General features: G+C 37.6%; 1 protein-coding gene across 9 annotated transcripts; it reads right to left on the bottom strand.

Annotated features, from left to right (window-relative positions):
* Positions 1-425: 425 nt before the first annotated feature.
* On the bottom strand, positions 426-18,891 carry SCRB12 (scavenger receptor class B member 1-like). Of its 9 annotated transcripts, none has more exons than XM_089728239.1 (11): positions 18,018-18,891; positions 17,783-17,930; positions 17,577-17,705; positions 15,520-15,683; positions 8,450-8,597; positions 6,910-7,110; positions 6,424-6,548; positions 4,854-5,089; positions 4,334-4,452; positions 3,026-3,151; positions 426-1,709 (listed from the first exon to the last, which is right to left on the bottom strand). In XM_089728239.1, exons 3-11 carry the CDS (start codon positions 17,610-17,612, stop codon positions 1,473-1,475), a joined length of 1,392 nt encoding a protein of 463 aa, XP_089584365.1. In that variant the 5' UTR covers positions 17,613-17,705; positions 17,783-17,930; positions 18,018-18,891; the 3' UTR covers positions 426-1,472. The 9 variants fall into 9 exon arrangements, with proteins under 9 accessions (XP_089584365.1, XP_089584359.1, XP_089584362.1 ...); XM_089728233.1 differs by having other exon boundaries at positions 17,577-17,674; positions 18,018-18,890; XM_089728236.1 differs by having other exon boundaries at positions 17,875-17,930; positions 18,018-18,890.
* Between the last annotated feature and the right edge of the window lie 4,068 nt (positions 18,892-22,959).

The following is a 22,959-nucleotide window of genomic DNA, read 5'->3' as shown; positions in this document are numbered from 1 at the left end:
CCTGCTCATGTCTATGGGCTCTGTGAACAATATGACAGGCAAAACCGCCAAGAACGCGTTCAGTCATCTAGTAAAATAAAATAATAGAATATTTATATAGGAATATTTTCGGTAGACAGCAGCTTCGCTCTACCCCTGGCATTGCCGACGTCCATGGGCGACGGTAATCACTCACCATCAGGCGGGCCGTATGCTCGTCTGCCTACAAGGACAATAATAAAAAGAAAACATGTGTATTTTGTTCAAGTATACATATCTATTTTATGTAGATACTACATTTTTGTGGAAATATCTCCACGCGGCGCAAGGCTAAGGAGACTTACATCACAAAAATATTTGTGGTTGCAGAATCTTGTAGCAAATAAATTAAGATTTATTATTATTAGGAATGTAGTAATTACAATTTTGTAAAATAAAACAATAAACAAGGAAAAGAGATCTTTATCATACAATTCTTCAACTATTAAAATTAAAGTTTTGCTACAAAACATATTTTACTTACAAATGTGATGTCTTTTTCGTATTAAAAAAAACAAAAATGCAGGCGAGGAAAATTATATAAATGCAATCGTAAAACTTATATTGGTAAAAAAATAAAATTTAAAATATTCTCATTAACAATATTATTCTCGACAGAAGTATTCGACCGCTTAAAATAAGCACAGCTACACAATAAAAATTTAGCGTTCTGTGTAACATCCAACTAACACAGATCTTGGACGTTGAACATGGTGCAACTTCTGAGGTATCTGAACTATGTTTTCATACATCGACAGGTCAGAGGTCGATCTGTATTCACAATCTGATGTCTATAAAATCCGGTAAACACTTAACACTGGACAGGCCGAGCTGTCTGCACGTCTGGGCTAGTACACTAAAATAATCGCGAGATTATATTACTTATCGTGGCATTGACAGTGTCGGCATCATGAAGATATATGAGACCGTCAGTGCAAAAGTGACCTAACCCACGTTTTTTCATATTCGCGCTTATATAATATAATACTTAGAACATAATCAATTTTAAGGCAAAACCGACTTATCCATAGTCTCACCCATAAATAACAGATGGCCTTGTAAACATTATTTTTGCGCGTACGATTTTGCCTACGAAGCAGTGTAAAAATAAATTCCACCCTCATTATCTCCATACTAACTATGATAAGCTTAGGACACTTTTGCGCTGACTGCCTCATATAGATGAAGAAATAATTGAACAAAAAAACCACATGACCACAAAATAACGCTTAAACCAGAAAGAGTGTTCTAATGTTTAACTAATAATATCATTTACAATATAATATGCATTGTAATGCATTTGGCACAAAAACGAAAATCTATTCGAAAAACTTAACAAGAAACTTAATTTACTTTTTATCTTCCGCGAGTACAAAGATGACAAAATGATTTACTAAAAGTATTGTCTAAGTCGTGAAAAATTCCCTAAGACTGAACGATGACAATTTTTTTAACTACGTCTTTGTAAGTTGACACTGTATTAAAGGTAGGTTTTGTCTTAAATTTAACTTGGCATAAGCCTTTTCCTTGGCTTTACATTTACTTCTTTTGTACAGTAATAGTCCTGAATACGCTAAAATAGCCACTGCAATTAGGAACATTGTCACTTCAATTGATATTAATGTGATCGGCGCCGTTATGTGAATGGTTCTCAGAATTCCGTTCAGCGCGTCAAAAACATCTTGTTGGACCTGCAAGCATCTATATATTAATATGTGAAGCAAAAACTTTGTACCCCTTTTTACGAAAATTGCGCGGACGGAGAAGTATTTTTCCTACACTTATAGAGAATAAAGAGAAGGACTGCAGAATGTTAATATATATTTTTTTAAATTATGCATAAAAAATACATTAAATCAATACTAATAGAAATATTATACACACTACCATTTATTTGACACACACGCGCATGCATATTAGGTATTTGTTTATTGTCAAACTTTTCTTATTGCTTATACCCGTAGTCTAGTCGAATTGAGAATAGATTAAATATTGTTTGTCTTTAATAATATATGTTTATAGTGTATTCTTGACGAAATCTTTGATTACAGAAGTATTTAGTCTTTGACAATAGAATCATAATAGTGTACAAACCTATAATTTCAATTAATTATAGTCGAATTTCGACTACCGGGGGAACAATAGTTATAGTTAATTGTGCCACGACAATTGATACTTAACAAATAATATTAGTCTAGTCCGAATATTCGGATATCCGATTAGATAATTATTATTGCAACTTCAGAGAATATTTATGTTGAACAAACTCATGGCCCACTTGATGTTAAGTGGTTACCATATCCCATAGACTTCAACAACGTAAATACAGCTACCAACCTTGAGACATGTGTTCTAAATCTGTAGTATAACAGCTGCCTCATCTTTCAAACCGTTGTTTCGCGACAGAAATAGGCAAGGTCGTGGAACCTACCCGGGCGGGGTCAAAAGACGCCTTATCCGCAGCAATTACTCAAATTAGATTCTGTACGGGTTTGATTTTAAGCTATTGCATAGCTTTTATCGCGGGCTTTGAGCGCGGCGGCTGAATCAAGAAATTCCGTAACGAAAATAACCTGACACCACCACTACGCCTACTATGTAGCTCGCGTTCAACACATTCACACGTTGCGCTGGTGTAATGTTTGTGAATAAGCGCGCGGCGTGACGTCGCACTGCATGGGCATCATGAAAAGTCTGCCCATCTCTCTCTCACGCGGTCTAGCTTATAAATGTGAAGGCGACAGTTAATGTTTTGCTTTTGTTAATGTTTTAAATATAGCGTGGTCTTATTTTTATTATTGTTTTAATATTAAATTATTATTGTCTAATTGTAATTGCATAAGTTGATAAAAAATGCTTTGCAATAGCTTTACCGCGGCAGTCCCCGAGTGCCACACGTGTTTTTTTTGTTTCACGATGTTATTCCTTTATTTTAAAATTGTAACGGAGTTCTTAGCGTGATTATCTCCCGTCCCACTAATTGTTAAATATAACTACATATACTTACAACTTTTATATAAGCAACCGGCAGAACCAAATCGGAAAACATTTCAGTTTTATCACTAAACCTCAAATCACCCAATTTCATATTCATTTGTAGCGACAGCGATGTCGAGAGCGATATCCCAATGTTCTGGAAAAGGTAAATATTTTTTTCTCCTGTGTTATTTATTATTGTAATCGCACAGGAGAAAAAAACAAGTAAACACAAGACTACTTAGTAAATACGCAACGTCTTTAACAAAATTATTTGTGACTGTATTTTGTTATTGGAAAATTGAATTATTATTCTTTTTTTTTTATTTATTGCTTAGATGGGTGGACGAGCTCACAGCCCACCTGGTGTTAAGTGGTTACTGGAGCCCATAGACATCCACAACGTAAATGCGCCACCCACCTTGAGATACAAGTTCTAAGGTCTCAAGTATAGTTACAACGGCTGCCCCACCCTTCAAACCGAAACGCATTACTGCTTCACGGCAGAAATAGGCAGGGTGGTGGTACCCACCCGCGCGGACTCACAAGAGGTCCTACCACCAGTAATTACGCAAATTATAATTTTGCGGGTTTCATTTTTATTACACGATGTTATTCCTTCACCGTGGAAGTCAATCGTGAACATTTGTTGAGTACGTATTTCATTAGAAAAATTGGTACCCGCCTGCGGGATTCGAACACCGGTGCATCGCTTCAACACGAATGCACCGGACGTCTTATCCGTTAGGCCACGACGACTTCTATTTTATTGGATAGTTTTACTCATTAATTCGGAACGGGAAAGTGTTTTCCTACCCGTACGGTCTAACAGTACGTACTACAACCAGTTATTAGCTATATAAAATAATCTTTTTAGGATATATTTTTAATCCACTATGTTTTATTGCTTCGTTGTTGGAGTCCTTCGAAGCCTATACTAAGTATCTCCTAAAATGATGCCCATGGGGTCAAGACGTTAGCAATGTCACTCACATGTTTACTCGAATTGAAGTAGGTATACCGGGCGCTTGCCCCCTTTAAACTCTGTAACTTATTAAGTTTCAATATTGCCAAGCACAGCTTTTTAAAATCTAATCGTGGTAAACTAGATTTATTTAAAAATATCGGACTATGTACTTGCCGATTCTTCTCCGGGGTGAAATTGCTTTCGGAACCGGCACTAAAATCATGAGTAGTTGAAAGCGTCTTTATGAAAAGCTTACATGAATAAGAAGACTTTTCATTTGATTCCATCAATAAGTTGATATGTATTAGCGCCCCTGTGACGAAGAGTTCGGCTTACAGCGCTGTATCCGATAGTTCAAAAGTCAATACTTACAGGCTCTAATAGAAAGTGACTATCATGTTTACTAGGATCTGGATTGATGCCCTTGATGCGCTCATATATCTTCGGGTCTGTCTCGAGGAAGTGGGTCCTGGACATCGTTATAGGAATACCTAATATTAAAAAAAAACTAGTTTGTATCTCTGTTTTTTTTCGTGCAAAAGGCTAGTCATTTAAAAAATATAAGGTGGTATAAATTGTAGATGTTAATCTGAGCTCATTGCCGCTGGTAGCCAGCACCTTGTGAAATAGAAACTTTAAACAATCAAGCCATATTATTTTTTCCTCTAAGCCGGAATCTAAGATTGCTTTGCCGAAGAATTTACCGTTTAAAGAAATTAAAAATCGTCCGCCACTTAAAACCTTATCTTTATAAATGTATCACCATTAATATATTTTTTTGAGAGTTCTACTTTGTAACAATGATACGAGAGTATCAATCGATGCATTAAAAAACGATCCAATCACAACGTAGTACAGGAGGGATATCAATCATGAACTAGCAATCTCTTACCGTAAGTACAACTAGAGAGGTCCATCATCCCACAGACCCCTGCGCCACAATCCCTGTTAAATGTTTCATTACTGATTCTGTATATCCAGGCATCGCCTCCATATTCCATGTTCTTGGTTCCGTGGAACTCAAGGTTCAGTTCTCTGCAGACTCCCAGCCGGTAGATGTTAATCGGAGTCTCCACATTGAGCCCCGGTGGATAGGCTGCTCCCTCGTATGTATTCTTGTATTTGTAGCTTGAAGCAAAATTTTCAATTAATCACTGATGTAATTTAATTCGTTCATAGCGTAAAGTTGTTTGTACAGCAGCAGTTGTTTCTTACCAACCTCATTTTCATTTCGTCTTATCACATGTCCATACCATCCCAAACGCGCACTTTTCAACTCCTCTGTCACAAATGCCACTTTCAGACTTCCTCTAACATATTAATTCTCGTTACTCCACACATCCATCGCAACATTCACATCTCTGCTGCATGTAATCAATATTAAATGAAAAAAATTAATGTAATTATTGACGATGACAGTCTCAAATTTTAAAATTGGTGGAAAATTATAAGTTCAATTTCTGAACGTCAAAATGTCAGCGAGCGACGTCCGCCATGACACTATTTCTCTTTCAAATCCAGCCGCTAAAAGCAATCAATTTTATATTTCTCATAAATTCAGTCTTTAAATTTGTTATATAAAGGTAAAATAAAAATCTCAAAACAATAAATACAGTCCAGGCTTAATTGCCACAACGCAACATTATACATCCTTAAGATAATTACGGAATTACGTAATTAGTGTCATAAACGAAAATAACACACGGCATTGACTGAAGTACTTGCCAATTAAAGTGTTACGCCAATGTGGATTGTACTATTTGTATCGTTCGGATGTGAGCTATGGCCAGCCAAGTGTCAAGCATAGTCGGTACATCTCACGAGCGAGAGATTTAGAGTTAGAAAATACATGTCAATCTTAGTAAATTTAAATTAAAACCCCTAAAAATGATAAGTTTAGTAGTATTTTATGTATGTTATCCCGTGATATCTATTAGTCACGCGAATTAGTCACTTTTGCGTGGTCTATAGTATCCGGCAACTCGAGTAGTAAGATATTTTAAAAAAACAAGAAAAAAACACTTCTCCACGAATTAAAACTTTCTTGACCGCGATTTTGTGGTAGGACCTCTTGTTAGTCCGCACGGGTAGATACTACCACCCTGCCTGTTTCTGTCGTGAAGCAGCGTTTCGGCTTGAAGGTGGGGCAGCCGTTATATGAGTATACTGAGACTTTAAAACTTATATCTCAAGGTGGGTGGCGGCATTTACGTTGTAGATATCTGTGGGTCCCGGTAACCGCTTAACACCCGGTGAGCCGTGAGCTCGCCCACTCAAAGATCAAGCTTCGAGGCAGATTCACTCCGGGTCCTAAGAACGCAAGCTTAGTGTGTGAAATTTATACAGCACGGCTTAAAACGGCGTAAAAGTGCCGCGCGGTACTACTTGTGACTATAATATTGAAGACTGGCTAGGTTATCGGCGATAGAAGATCTATTTTGTAAAAATTCATTTACCATTACCTTTCTAGAGCTCTTTCATTCATCCAGTTATCGCTTTTCATGTATTTCTTTAGAGTTTTTATGCTGAACCTGTCTTCATCACGGATTCCCACCCTCATTCTGTAAATGGTCTTGTTGTCGTAGAGCTGGAAAATCACAATGATTAGAAGATCACATGTAAATTAATATGGTAATTATTCAACTATTTCTTCAGTACGGATTGCTAAATAGAAGTGACAGCAACAAGAGTTGTATGTGTGCAAATGTGACCTTGACTTGACTGAGGTTCCAGCTTCAGCTGTTACTTTATTCAAACGGAGCTTAAAGGGACTTCAATTATAGTCTATTATCGTTTGCATAAATATTTTTCATCCCTCATTATTCAGTTTGTAAGGGTGCAATAAATAAAAACGGTAGAGGCCGCCCAGTAAGTGTCTGGCACGGATAGCATCGGAGTCGATGACGTAGAGTTCGTTCTCAATAAAAATATACACATATCTCACTTACTCTGTCCATGATCCCGAATTTATCAAAGTAAACGATTCCAGGGACGATGTTGTAGGCTTGCGAGATCAGAGGGTCACTGTATCCCCATAGAAAGCTGTATACATCGATGGTCGTTATCGACTTGCAGTTGAGGGTGGAGAACAGCAGTTTAAATGTATTCCTAATGAAGAACGGTAAGGAGCTCACCAATGAAGCCACACTCTGTATGCATGAAATAAAAAATCCTTTAAAAATGTTCGCTAGCATCATCATGAAGTATTTGTCTTTGCCGTCGATGGAAGAGGAGCGTATTTTTGACTTCGCTTAAGTGTTTTCCTTTGCTCACAAGAGTTTTATTAAGGCTTTAAATCGTGCTATGTGTTTATCGAAAGACATAGACATCGAGAATGGCGACACTTACTTTGATATATATATATATTTTATTGCTTAGATGGATGGACGAGCTCACAGCCCACCTGGTGTTAAGTGGTTACTGGAGCCCATAGACATCTACAACGTAAATGCGCCACCCACCTCGAGATACAAGTTCTAAGGTCTCAAGTATAGTTACAACGACTACTCCACCCTTCGAACCGAAACGCATTGCTGCTTCACAGCGGAAATAGGCGGGCTGGTGGTACCTACCCGTGCGGACTCCCAAGAGGTCCTACCACCAGTGATTACGCAAATTATAATTTTGCGGGTTTGATTTTTATTACACGATGTTATTCCTTCACCGTGGAAGCCAATCGTGAACAATTTGTTGAGTACGTATTTCACTAGAAAAATTGGTACCCGCCTGTGTGATTCGAACACCGGTGCATCGCTACATACGAATGCACCTTCAGGCCACGACGACATGAGGACAAAGTTTTTTTTTTATTACTTAGATAGCTGGATGAGCTCACAGCCCACGTGGTGTTAAGTGGTTACCGGAGCCCATAGACGTCTACAATGTAAATGCCGCCACCCGCCTTGAGAGATGAGTTCTAAGGTCTCATTTTTTTTACATTACAACGTCTGCGGCGCTCTTCAAGCCGAAACGTATTACTGCTTCACGGCAGAAATAGGCATGGTGGTGATACCTACTCGCGCGGACTCACAAGACGTCTTACCACCAGTGATTGTCAAAAAGCATCCTGGATGCTTTGTGACAGAAATAAGCACGATGGTGGCTTCCACTCGTGTGGTCTCACAATCAGACAGTTACCAATACTGTTTTATGATTACAACAATTAATGCCGATTGTTTTTATTTGACGATTAGTATATACATATATCATCATCACTCTCCTGCCTTTCTCACCGTTACCTGGGGTCGGCGCAGCATGTTTTCTCCTTCCATACTCCTCAATCATATACCATTTATTCACTCACTGCCCTCTTACATCCATATTTTCTTAGGTCTACCTTTTCCTCTATGTATATAATATATATTGCGTTAACAATTTGGTGCTGCAGGATTAGAGCATCGACACAATATTATTGATTTCATGTTAAGCAGTTGGCTTTAAGTCTTTTCTCCGTCTGAAAGATGAATAATATTAAAAATTCCTTCCTACCAACAGAGCCAGATTGGGCACAGTGACGATAACATCTTCAGGTCTGGCCACCGACTGCTCGGGCACAAAGCGAAGCTTCATGTTCGGCGTGAACTCCAGCTCACCGGCTTCCTCGTCCAGATCTATATCAATGTTCTGCCTTATTTCTCTGGAAGAAACATAAAAGGCAAGTTAATGTTGCTTTCTAGTCGCAAGCGGATAGATTTCAGAGACCATTACGGATATACATATTATATTTCTTCATCAAGCTGCGGGATTCTAAAGAATGCCAACATAACGCAAGAGCTCTGGTCATAGCAGGGCCCTGAAACTGCGATACTTTAAGACAAATATTTGTTTGTATGGCAACTAACGATATCTTGTAGCGGATGTCCCTAAACTTATATGCAGTTAATGTTAAGGTGTACAACTAAACACAGAAAAAAAAATATAAAACTATTTGTTATAGAAAAATTACAAAATGCTTCAGTAAAATAAAATATAGGATAGGGAATATGTTACCGCCATCTACAGGAGCAATGAGAAACGAATTGAAGCGAAGCCATCTAGTGGCCGATGCCCGTTAACATTTTGTTGAGTGCTTGAGTTGCATAACTATAACTAATTTATGTGTATTATCTATGGGTCGATGGCAATGAATCCAGTGCGTAATTAGATAAAAATTTAATAAAATGATTAAATTGTGGTTATTATAATATAATTATTGTTAAAATGAATCGCCATGGTAAACCGGTTTATTGTTTGTTGCCTTGTTTGGTTACAAAGCTCAATATTTGACTTTCCTCTGCACATAGTAAATAAACTTCGTTATATCGCAACGGTTAGAGGCAAATAAATAAGCTTGGATACATACAATAAAACCAAACTAAAACTACAAAAAGAAGATCACTCAACGAGTCTGTACCCAGCAACGAGTTGCAGTGGACAGACGATTGACTTTTTCCCTACCTATGCTGATAGCCTTGAGAGGCTATTTCAGCTTCAGCCTAACGTGTAGGTAGTCCGCGCGGGTAGGTACCACCGCCCTGCCTATTTCTGCCGTGAAGCAGTAATGCGTTTCGGTTTGAAGGGTGGGGCAGCCGTTGTAACTATACTGAGACCTTAGAACTTATATCTCAAGGTGGGTGGCGCTTTACGTTGTAGATGTCTATGGGCACCTATATGTAACCACTTAACTCCAGGTGGGCTGTGAGCTAGTCCAACCATCTAAGCAATAAAAAAAAAAAGGTGAGCTCACGGGGCTCAAACCGGATTGTTGCTAACACAGCAGTGCTTCGCAGAATCTACTACCGGATCGGAAACGCGTCCCACTGAGAAGATCCGGCGAGAAACTCAGTGGGCTGTGTCTATGAGCTAATTCGCTCGTCGACCCCTTCGTCGCAAGCGACGGGTTCGACGAGGACGGTGACCGGTGCTTGTGGTACCTAAAAGCACCGTTAATGGATCGAGAGGATCCGTAATGACGTGCTTTGGGCGACGTCGACTGTTTACCATTCGGTCTACAGAATCGGGTATGTAGTTTCCAGCGGCCACGTCAAGAGGGTTCTCATGTCGTGCCTACGATTGAAAAGTTGCTGTACGGAACTTGCGCAGATGTATAATGTCTTTAAAATAAAATCGTTTACGCGATTCAGGATTTTGTAATATTTTTTTTAATTCATCAGTACCTCTACAAGGTAATAATAATAATCTCAAAATAAATATGTATTTATCGTAAAATGTACGCTTATTATAATAATAAAAACTGAAATGCGTAAAAAAAGACACTACCTACCATAAAACAGTATATATTATGTAAATTAAAATTATTGTTCTCCATTAAAACAATTTTTTTTTCGTTACGACGGATCTCTTTGTCTCATGAATATATTCACATTCGTTACAATAACTAAATTACATTTTTTTTTCTAGAATATTTTCAGTTTATCGGTAATATATGTATACATATATGATCCTCATTTATAGGCTTTTCATGTTTTTATTTGGGGTCATCTGCTTATACAGCATACCTATATACATTACGGAATACAACTTCAGAATCAGTTTAACATTAACGGGATCGTGATCCGGTAGTATGATGCACTATAGTCGTCGTGGCCTAAAGGATAAGACGTCCGGTGCATTCGTATCTAGCGATGCAACAACGGTGTTCGAATCCCGCAGGCGGGTACCATTTTTTCTAATGAAATACGTACTTAACAAATGTGCACGGTCGACTTCTGTCTGACTAATGTGTTTGGTGGCTTTTCGTTACATATGTACGGTCGTGGTTTTTTCTGGGGACAGGAGATAATCAGAGTTGTAGGTGCTCCTACGTCAAAGCACGAGCACCCGTGTTCGGTTTATCCGTCTTCACTAATTTCCATTGCGATATTATTTATTAAACAAAAGAGAAGAGTGAGGTTGGGTAGTGTAAAAATGAGAAATATATATTAGACTATCTAATAAGGCTTGTAAGTAGCAGGTTTTATTCAAAATGCATTTTAAAATATGTAGGAGCGAACGGATATCCATTTAAGCAGCAAATTAAATCATTAAATGTCGTTAAATGATATCATGGCAGTCAGATCAGTCAAGAACAAACATCCCAAAAGGTGGGGTCGGCACAAAATGTTCTCTTTTTCCATTCAGGCCTATCATAACGTCATCACTGTACTCACACCCTTCTCTCGTGCTTTTAACTTCTTTCATACCGTCCATCCAAGTCCTTTTAGGACGTCCCCTCCTCACATTAACTTTCATACGTAACAAGAAAAAAAAAATGGCAATAAAATTTAAATTTTACACAAATATAGGTTTTTGAGAAGAGGGCCCTTAAAACCTGTTAATTCTCCGAATTTAAATTTTAAATCTCAAAAGATAAATGTTAATTGTTTAACATTGGCAGGTAGATAACATAGTCTAATGAATACATTTGTAAATTAATTTGAAGACTGATTTTCAACTAAATCATTTTTATTTTTATTGCCTTTAATATTCAAAGGTTTATCTATCCTACATCGTTAGACCAGTTTTATTTACATATCATTATTATTATTTTTTTATTGCCCGTGTAGGCAGACGCGCATGCGGCCCACCTGATGGTGAGTGGTTACTGTTGCTCATGACTGTGAGTAATACCAGGGGCAGAGCCAAGTCACTGCCTACCATTAAGCACTCTCCACAAGCCTTATTTGAAGAAGGACATGTTATAGCGCTCGGGAAACACCGAGGAGGGGAGCTCATTCCAAAGCCGTATCGTACGTGGAGAAAAAGATCTCTGGAAATGCACTGTGGATGAACGTAGTAGCCCCAGGTAGTATGAATGAACTCTACTCCGGTGGCGGGCGATGCGATGGTAAAAATGAAATGATGGTATCATCTCAAACAATTCCTTAGAGCACTTTCCATGGAACATACGGTACAAAAAACAGGGGGTGTCGAAGTCTCTCCGCAGACCCAGAGATTCCAAACGATCCGTGAAAATTCCTGCTGAAGTAGCGTAATTTTTCGAGCCGGCAAATGAGTTCCTATCAATTAAAATAAGGTCGTCTTTCTGGGACTTGTGTCCGTAAATCAATTTTTTTTTTTAAATATAATTCTGATTTTTAATGTTAATTATTTCCTGCCGACATTTTGTAATTCTAATTATCCTGTCACGATATGTTTAACCAACAGTAATTAAGCGGATAAAAGAGACAAGACGACATTCTTCGCGTTTGAATTACTCTCAAAACAACATTTATTTTAAAAAAAATCCTATTCAACATAAAGAGCTACATTAGAATTAAATTTGTTACGGAAAATAAATTAAGATTGTTCAGGGTATGCATACGATTTGAACAACTAAACTTTGTTAAAGCAATGAAATATATTTCTCAAATTTGAAAAATTGAGTCTCATTGTTTTCCTTGATAAATACAGTTTTATTTACGACAAGGATCCCTAATTTAAAAAAATATATTATAGCCTATCTCACTCAGGGATAGTGCAGCTTTCAATTAGTGAAAGAATTTTTAATATCGGTTCAGAAGTTTCGGAGCCTCAATACAAATAAACAAACAAATCTTTCCTCTTTATAATATTAGTATATATAGTATAGAAAACAACATCCGAAGCGTGGCGCAGTTTAGCTTGATGTCACAAATCGTGACACCAGAGACTTAGATCGTTGCTGTAACACGAACCCGAAGGAGCCTTGAACGTGTTCAAATAAAGGTTTTTTTAGGCGATTGTTGTGCTGACTTTACCACCGTGACTATTGAATTATGTTGAGATGTTGTTTAGAATTATGTTAAATTACGTTTTTTCATGCACACCGATAGCTAGGTTTTTTTTTTTTTTTATTGCTTAGATGCGTGGACGAGCTCACAGCCCACCTGGTGTTAAGTGGATACTGGAGCCCATAGACATCTACAACGTAAATGCGCCACCCACCTTGAGATATAAGTTCTAAGGTCTCAGTATAGTTACAACGGCTACCCCGCCCTTCAAACCGAAACGCAAGACTGCTTCACGGCAGAAAATAGGCAGGGCGGTGGTACCTACCCGTGCGGACTCACAAGAGGTCCTACCACCAGTAGGTATGCGAATTTCTACGCAGCAACCAAAATATAAGCAATTTAAACGCGTTGCTATTGAGTATCGTGACTTTACTAGCCTGGTATCGAGTCCTGGGCAGGCGTTCGAACGGCTCATCCGATGCTAAGGCTAAGTTACCAAGATAAAAATGCTGCAAAAATAAATGCATTACTCGCTCGTGCCGTGTGCATCCGGGCTTAATTCAAAGTTAAAGAAGGTATCAGCACGATACTATGGATCTTGGTAATGAACAATAGGGATTGAAAGTATTACCACGGACGAATCTTGGAAAAGGCTGTAAATGCTCTGATACGCGGCTAGGTAATGCAATACCATTTAACGTTGGTAGCAAAGTTTTTTTCCTAAGATTCATCTTTAAGTTTTTATAGACATATACGTCTTTGGGTTTTTCCGTTTTCCGACCCGGAAGCTGTTTATGGACTAGCGCTGTAGGATAATTACTGACATCTTAAGGTTTAAATTCAATTTAGGTATTACTTTTTCTCTTTTGCATAGACATGGACCTTTTAAAAAAAACACTTTTTATTTTTTTATCTAAAGTTTGCTAATATAAAGCTGGCAAACAAATTAAAGAAAAAAAAAATCGATTGGCAAACACAGAAGAAAATGACACTGACGGATTTGTTTTAAATATAGATTTTGGAATGCCAATGTCGGGAATAAAACGGAATTAATAAAATACGTTCTATCTTCTTTGTTTTTCACCACTAAGCCTTCATGTATAAAAACTTCAAGAATTTTACTAACTCGATCGTAAAGGTTCACATGTTCATGTCAACTTTGTGAGCAGTGTTCTTAAATAAAAAAACATATTAGTCGAATAATTGCAGACCTAGAGAGCTGGCTACATAACACGTCATGTAGAAGATTAAGTTTATGATAATTATATCTCGAATCATTACGAAGTTGTTGAGATAGGCCTACTACACCGCTAGACGGCATGTACATACATATTGGTTTTAAATTATAAAATCCTATTATTTTATAGTAAAATAGACATCAGCCTCATGCCTCAAAATTGGTGTGGACAATTACTGCGATGGACATCAGTAACCCCCGTCTACCAGTCTTCCGTAATTGTGAAAAAATGTGATGTAATTTCGTGTAGATTTGTATTAAGAAAAAACTGATTTATCGCGTGTTCAATCAAACTCGACCTTATTTCCAAGATAAGGACCTACCTCGCAGACTCGATAATAATACAATATGTCTGAAGCATTCAGAGTATTTTCTAAGTCTATAATCAAATCAGCTCTCTATGAACGGGGAAATTAGTGAGGTTAAATGTTAAAACAACTCGTAAAACATAACAAATTGACACAACAACAAGTTTACAACTCGCAAAAACCCAAGAAATACTAGTTGAACAACTTCCCTGTGAAATACAATTTATTACTAATAATTTATATTTCAATACACATTTCAATATAATATTTTACGACAAAAATTTCGATTCCAATGAAATTATGTTAATGTATATTTCTTAGTTGAACGTTTGCCGACATTAACTCAAAGCATTAGTCTCATGACTCAAGGACCTCATGAACTTGTCTTGTCTATGATCTTTAATTACAGCTGCTAAACATTTCACCTGACCATCTGTGCTAATTGATTTATCACGTAAACAACAACGTGTAAATTTGTACGCCGCGCCGTGACGAACCTCACGTGATTAGTACTTGAGTTTATTTTTAGATAATTAAAGACGTAAATTTTATAATTAAAGACATAAATATAATCAAACTAGCCGTACTCGCCCGCTTCGCTGGGCATTTAAAATTAACATTATTATTTATTGTCATTATTATTATGGAGTCGAACACCCGTATAATTATTAGCCTATCCATTAAGTGGCCAGTAACACGTATTTTCTGCATGGATACCAAGTTTCAAGTCAATCGGATGCACGGTTCAGTAGTTATTAGTAGTTATATAACGGAACATCCGTAAAAACCACTGTAGATTTATATTAGTGAGTAGAGCCCTAAAACTCCTTGGGCCCGCGGTGTTCTCCCAACATCTAACCGGTTATTAGTAAGATACATATGTGAGTTTCCGGCCTCTTTCGGTCTACTTCCCTATCAGGTATTCGCATAATGTAAATTAGCTAATCCATGATGCTCAGAACGAAATTACAAGACGAAACCTCTGTGTCGGAGCGATGAAGGACGTAGCAGTCAAAACATTAAGCCCGAGATCATTTTGTGTTGGACATGGATTTTGCGTCCGACCTTAAACTCCTTCCAATTATAATAACATAAAGGTTGGATTCTAATCGATATATATTATGTAGAATTCGAACAGGGCACTATGTTTTATAATAATTTCAAGACCGTGAGGTTGAATATCCGACGCAATCAGCGGTCGCGTTTGCGGCACCCACAGATCGTCATTTATAGGTGCGATATTGACGAATCTGCGTTATCCCTAACCGCCCAAACACGTTATACAATGACTCAGCTATAAACGGGGTGTAATTAAATACTTACGCGTAAGTAAACGGTCCAACTTCTTGTACGTTTAAACTGCGATCTTCTCCCGACATGAACTCCTGAGCGTTGGTCACATTAAATACGTATAAAGACAAATGGGCACCTTCCACCTCTTTTTGGAACATATTGAACATAAATGAATTGTTGGTGACGCGAGTATTCTGAAAAAAAAAAAACATATTTTTTTATTTCCCTAGTAGGCAAACGAGTATACGGCCTAGCTGATGGTAAGTGATTACCGTCCCTAATGGACGTTAAAAATGCCACCGTTACCCTAGTAGAGTATGCTAATAGTACACCTATACCTAACTCCAGATTACAGCATGTGTATTATCTATGATGATAGCTGTGACTGATTTAATGAGGAGTAAAACGTTGGCATTGGTCAGACACGTAATGAAACGATGAACAGGTTAAAATTACGAATGATGGGCGCAAATGAGGCAGAGATCGTGCAAAGACAAGTGTATTGTGAAATGTATGATAGGACAGAAGATTTTGTTCAGAATTAAAGAGAAAACACAATGTGTCGACCGAAAGACATACCTACTTGGAGTGTACTTTTTAAAAAATAACTCGAACGATGAATAAAAATTCAATTTGTTTTAGAGCCTTCGTTTTAATTTTGCCGACGATGACATTATATTATTTAGAACCTCAAACTTTAAAGAGAGTGAAACCACCCGGTATTTTAAACTACTTAATCTTAAATTATACTAACAATATGCCTTTTAAATAAGTCCTCTATTGAAATGGGCACCTAATTAGTTTTTACAAATGTCTATTGTTTAGTAATAAAATCATGACCCAGTTCTAAATACATTCGCTCTTAAACAATAGACTGCGTAGACAGTTTAATATGTCAACGAACTGCTTAAAATAGACTAGAAAGATTTCCTAATGAAACATCAAATGGATGTATACTGAAATGAATTTCTATACTAATATTATAAAGAGGAAAGATTTGTTTGTTTGTTTGTTTCGAATAGGCTCCGAAACTACTGGACCGATTTGAAAAATTATTTTTCGATTAGAAGCCGACATTGTCCCTGATGAACATAGGCTAAGTACTTTTTTTTTATTTTATTTTATTTTATTTTTTTGGTTTCATGTGTGTTTTAATGTTTCCGAAGCGAAGCGAGGGCGGGTCGCTAGTAATAAATAAAATGAGTTTTAAAAGCCTTTTCAGTGAATCCTCTATACAATAAGATGTTTTGTTAATGATACGCCACGCTGAGCTGACCTACGTGGTCTGCAAAAACAAGAGCAATGTTAATCCTAACTATCCAAACCCAGGGTGTGGTTCCTCTCCACCTTACGACAAAAAGTTGAATTATTTTGAGTATTGATTAGAAAGAGAAAAAACAAAAAAAAAAAAAACAAATTAAAGCATGTGTGCGTAATCAAGATGGTTTGATACCCGATCCTGTGGACCGAATGGTAAACAGTCGACGTCGCCCTAACCACGTCATTACGGATCCTCCCGATCCATTAACGGTGCTTTTAGGTACCACAAGCACCGGTCACCGTGCTCGCCGAACTCGTCGCTAGCGACGAAAGGCTCCACGAGTAAATTAACCTATAGACACAGCCCACTGAGTTTCTCGCCGGATCTTCTCAGTGGGTCGCGTTTCCGACCCGGTGGTAGATTCTGCGAAGCACTGCTCTTGCTAGGGCCAGTGTTAGCAACACTCCGGTTTGAGCCCCGTGAGCACACCTACACGTCAAGGAAAAACTGAAATAGCCTCTCTAGGCTATCAGCACAGATAGGAAGAAAAAAAAGCAAGATGATTGACGCTGCTGATGGGTTAACGCTGACGGTTATGTGGTTGTCAAAGGATGTTGTAGCACACGGACGATGGAAAAGCTAATGGCGGTATCATAAAGTTGATGAATATGTGTGTGCTTTGCAGGCAGTGGTAACGAAATGTTTATGAGTGCTCATGATCTTATGAAGGATATCAATTTTGTTATTGACAGGAGTAACGATTGCGTATAGCCGATAATTCGTGCGGTCATAACAAAACGTTGATGACATCTGCTATTATACTTACATAATTAATTAAAAGCTGTATAGGATCCAGGGCCATGGTGACTAGTGCCGTAGCCAATATTGTCACTCCGGCTATTGCCGTTATAATTATCAATCTACCTGAAATGCACTCGGTTACTTGTAAACAATTCTGTAACAGGAAAAAATTCTTTTGAATATTCTTGGCAAATCATGCTTGGGTCGGTAAGTAAGTCTGGTGGTACTTACTCCCTTTTTCGTAGAATAGATTATGATTTTCGCCAGTCACCGCCATTTTAATATATGGGAAAATTATTTCACTACTAATCAATAAAAGGTACCTTCATTTCGGGGCATATTCAAATTCGTTTCCAAACAAACTTCACGGTCGAATGTACTAAAGAAAAATAAATCACTCGATTACTTTGGTCGTCTAATTCATATAAATCGTAATTTTATTATTATAGTTAATTAGTTAAATTACAGAAGGTAAACGCAGCCGTTTCAGATAGAATTGAAAACGCACTAGCTAGCGACCGACACTGTCCGCCACACTGAGCTCCTCGCGAGCAGCATCTTGCTTTATTTATTGCCGTAAAGAAAAACTACGCCAATATTTGAATATTAATTTAGTTAAACAGCGAAACAGCACTGCGTCTTGGTCCGTGGGGTGGGGCACTCGTTAATACAATATCTTGAGATAATTGTAATTCTGGCCTCACATCTCAAGCTGTGAGTGTCATCCATGTAACGTCTACGTCAGTTGATGATCAAATCATATCAAGTGAGATAATATGAGCACGTTATCTACAGCCGAAAAAATCTACACTCGACTGCCGGACTGAGTGGCTCGTTGTTGTTATTTTGATAGAAATTCAAATATATAAGAGTCATTCGACGTGGTCTGTTGTTTAATTTGTTTTAATGAGATATTTTCGTGGATATTCATCAAAGCACTCTCGATGGTTTTCGCAAATCGTATACGAGATTCCTAATTCATTCAGAGGTATCTCTTTTATTAACTTCACAATTTCTGACGTCTGAATCAAACATATTAACGTCTAAATTTAATGAAAATTGTTGATCATTGTAAACTACTGTCTGAAAATTATTGGAAATTGTAATTGCCGTTCACGTTCCTTTACACTCAGAGATATTTAGCGCGTGATTAGAACAAACATATCACTTTTTCATGTTAAACGTGAAAAATCCGTTTTGTAATCTTGCAATACTTTCGGTTTCGGTTTGAGCTACAAATCGTTTATCGACCGTCAACTTGGATCATTTACGTTGTGCACTACGTGAGACAGCAAGCAACTCTCGACAAAGTACACCGCGCTGTACCGGGTACACCGTCAGACTAACGTCAATGCTTTATTTATACTTGCACCGCCTGCACGACCGCTTGGTGACCGCTGACTCAATTTTACACGCTTTATATTAGCTTCACTTATATGTATATATGTTTGTATGTATGTATGTTTGTAACTGTGTCCTTTAGACGCGATTTTGACCCACTTTAAACGGCCAGTTCCATTTCATTCAAACTTTGTAGATTTATCGAGGACTGATGACAATTCGATATTAAAAATTGAAAAAAAAATATTGAAATTAAACTAAAAAATAAAAAATAAATAATAGTTTAAAAAAAACAAAAAAACACGCTTTATATAAAATTCAATTAAAAAATAGAAATTAGGGGTGCATGGTGTTATTAGTTATAAATATTTTTTTGACAGATATGAGTAGAAGAATTATTATTTCAATAATATCTTAAAAAGCACCCCACGCTTATTTTCTCACACTGTTTTCAATTTAAATTTATTAAAATTTATTTTCTATTTTTAAGTGGAGTTTTATATAAAGCGTGTTTTTTTGTTTTTTTAACTATTATTTATTTAAATTCTATACAGTAAGCCGTCTTAAGACGTTCAGCCGTATTTTTGAGAAAAACAATTTCTTAGGCATACACAATGTCCATTGATATGTCCATATCAATTAACCTACAGTAGATCTAGTAGATCTTGGGGCACTCTTCTTCCGAGTCTTCTTGTAGTTATTTTAGTTCTGTAGTTCTTGTAGTTATTCTATTAAATGCTTAGCAAGGTTATTCGGATGACCTTCCAATCTTACACAGTAGGGCTTAGGTCGATGGATTACTTCATCTTTGAATTTTTTTATGGCAAGATCAGGATTCTTTCATTTGTAACATACCATGGTGCGCTCGCTATCATCCTGAGCGTTTTTGATTGAAATCTTTGAAGGATTTCAATATTTGAGTTTGTCGCAGTATGAATCATATCTCATGTAATCTCAAAAAGTCTGTGGTGTATCTTGTATTTCTCAGGATGTTTAAATTTTATAAACGAAATAAAGGAGTGATTCCAAGTAACTCCTGCGAGTGTTTAGCTGCAGACACGTTGCGGTGCGTGAATGCTTCTGGCATTGCCGATTTCATAAATTATTTACAAGTTCCCACATTTCACGTTCCCACGTTTCATCAAGTGCTTCAAACGGTCGTTTAGCTTGTTCAAAAACTTCAAATTGTCCCAAATTGACTGCGTTTTACTAAATTATAACGGGATTTTAATTATTTTCATTTTAATATTCTCGATTAATAAAATTAAAGTAACTTATTCTAATAAGGATGCGGAGCGTTAATTAATGACACGTGTACATAATAATACTTAGTCTGGCCATAAATACTGTTACAAAGGAAAAAAATAAAATTTCTATTGCAAATAACATTTATTACTTTTACAGTGTGTTAGTTTAATACATAAATATAAAACAATTTAAAGTATAAAAAGCTTATTCGAAGTGGTGTCCATTGGCTGCAATAAAGTCCTTTAAACGTTGAGGCCAGTTATCAATAGAAGCACGCGTTCTTTCCATTGGAAATTTTTTCACTGCCAATCGTACGGATTGTTTTAGGGACTCCAAATTATCATGGCGTTTAGAGCAAGCCGTACTGTCTAAAACTGACCATAAATCATAATCCAGCGGATTAAGATCGGGACTAGACGACGGCCAGTCTTCAGCTCTGATGAAGTCCGAAACGTTCGTTTCCAACCAAGACTGCGTAGACCGAGCTTTATGATCTGGCGCCGAGTCCTGCTGGAAGGATCATTCTTGATTATTGGACATGGTGTTGTTAAGGGGCTTCATTACCTTCTCAAGAATGGTATCTTGATACACTTGTGCCGATGTTTTGATACCTTTTTCACAAAAGTATGGCTCAGTCACTCCTTCATTCATAAATACGGTCATTTTGTTTGTTAAAATGTTATGTTAATGCAATCCGACCATCACAGATAACTCAAGATTTCGATAGATTTTTCATGTATTACATATTTTCTCTTTGGTTTTGTTAATGGTTTTTACAAAAAAATTAAGGATTACCAAAAAAAATTACATTACTCAGTTTCCTGTCAGTTCTCCTCCTCAGTCAGTCCTGTCAGTTCAGGGCCCTGTGACAGGCAACGAATGTGTCCCGTTTACTCGAGCAACGATATCTCGACTCTGCCGAAGCACACCACCCGAAGCGAGCCGACGTTTGACGAGTAGTTGCGGCTCACACCCACTAGATGGCGCGCTTTCATTCCGTTTGTCGTGTCCGGATGCGACACATAATATGTGTATTTAAAAAGTCTTTAATATGGGGTTATTCGGATCACGTCTTCGGTGGCGAATTGGATCACGTTTTTAAATGAAGATAATGATGCATTTTTATTTCATTTTATAAGGTTCGCAGGTATACAAGAAAGACAAATGCGGCAGAATGGTCTCAAGCAATATGAGAGGAGCTGCAAATAAAATCCTGGCCAAAAAGTTAACGTTACTTCGGGCCGCTGAAATTTACGAATTACCATACACAAGTATACCAAGTATACAAGTATACAACTTTTTACTGGTGGTAGGACCTCTTGTGAGTCCGCACGGGTTGGTACCACCACCCAACCTATTTCTGCCGTGAAGCAGTAATGCCTTTCGGTTTGAAGGGTGGGGCAGCCGTTGTAACTATGCTTGAGACCTTAGAACTTATATCTCAAGGTGGGTGGCGCATTTACGTCGTAGATATCTTTGGGCTCCAGTAACCACTTAACACCAGGTGGGGTGTGAGCTCGTCCACACATCTAAGCCATAAAAAAAAAAGTACAAATAGAAGGCTCTTTCTCCGGGGTGCCACTTCTACTAAAACACTTGGTAGACAGCCAGTCTGAGATGAAACGCTGCCGAAGATGCTGAAAAGATTTTAGCACACCGTAAGCTGCAAATCGTGGCTTCGGAATGACACCCAAGGCGGTTCGTAAATATGTACTTCAATTAGCAGAACGTCAGAACATCAACACAAATTTAATTTTACCGACATCTCGCCTTTACCATCGCACCGCCCGCCACCGGAGTAGAGTTCATCCATACTACCTGGAGCCACTGCGGTCATCCACAGTGCGTTTCCAGAGATCTTTTTTGCCACGTACCATCCGGCTATGGAATGAGCTCCCCTCCACGTTGTTTCCCGAGCGCTATGACATGTCCTTCTTCAAACGAGGCTTGTGGAGAGTATTAAACGGTAGGCAACGGCTTGGCTCTGCCCTTGGCATTGCTGACGTCCATGACGGTAACCACTCACCATCCGGTGGGCCGTATGCTCGTCTGCCTATATGGCAATATATAAAAAAAAAAAAAAAGAATTCAAAGGATTTCAGTTCTGTCAATAAAAGTTACGTAAATTATGTTTTTGTATGATTTTCATAACTAATCTCAATTTTTTTTTATCGTAAGTACTCTCCACAAGCCTTGTTTGAAGAAGAACGTGTCATAGCGCTCGGAAAACACTTGTATACATAAACTATGTTATAAGAAAAAATATTTAGAATGAAATGAGTTTGATTTTTTTGAATTTTTACTCAAATACGATGCACATAAATAACATGGAATGAAACGTGATGAATTTGCAGAGGGTTCAGTGGACAGATTACAAAATGTTTTTCATAAAGAGACTGACTCCCACGACAAATTACGTAATCCGAACAAAAATGAAGTATTGCAGAGTACTTACTTCATCTTTATTTATAACCGACTTCTAAAAAGAATGGAAGGTGGATGTTCATAATTAGCTTGCACTTTTTTTTGTGCGTTAACTCGGAACTTTATTCTAGATACCGGAACTCATAGACATTCGTAAGTGAAGGCAACCACCCGCTATTAGACATGAGGATCCATCCCTAATTCTTAATGTGCTCTTTACAACCTACAAGCACAGTATTAATGGATCTTTAGTCAGTATTCGGTAATACAGTTCTAGTCGTAGCGGTAAATATCGTAGAATAGAGGAAATACAACATGAATCTGAATCGCCCTAATGACATTTTCAGAATAACCTTGCAGGTATATAAACCCAATAACAACCGTGGAGTCGGTCT

This window comes from Bombyx mandarina, chromosome 06, assembly GCF_030267445.1.
Source record: "Bombyx mandarina strain Sakado chromosome 06, ASM3026744v2".
Lineage (NCBI taxonomy): Eukaryota > Metazoa > Arthropoda > Insecta > Lepidoptera > Bombycidae > Bombyx > Bombyx mandarina.
The sequence above is the reverse complement of the archived record's forward strand: the minus strand, read 5'-3'. Positions and strand labels throughout refer to the sequence as shown.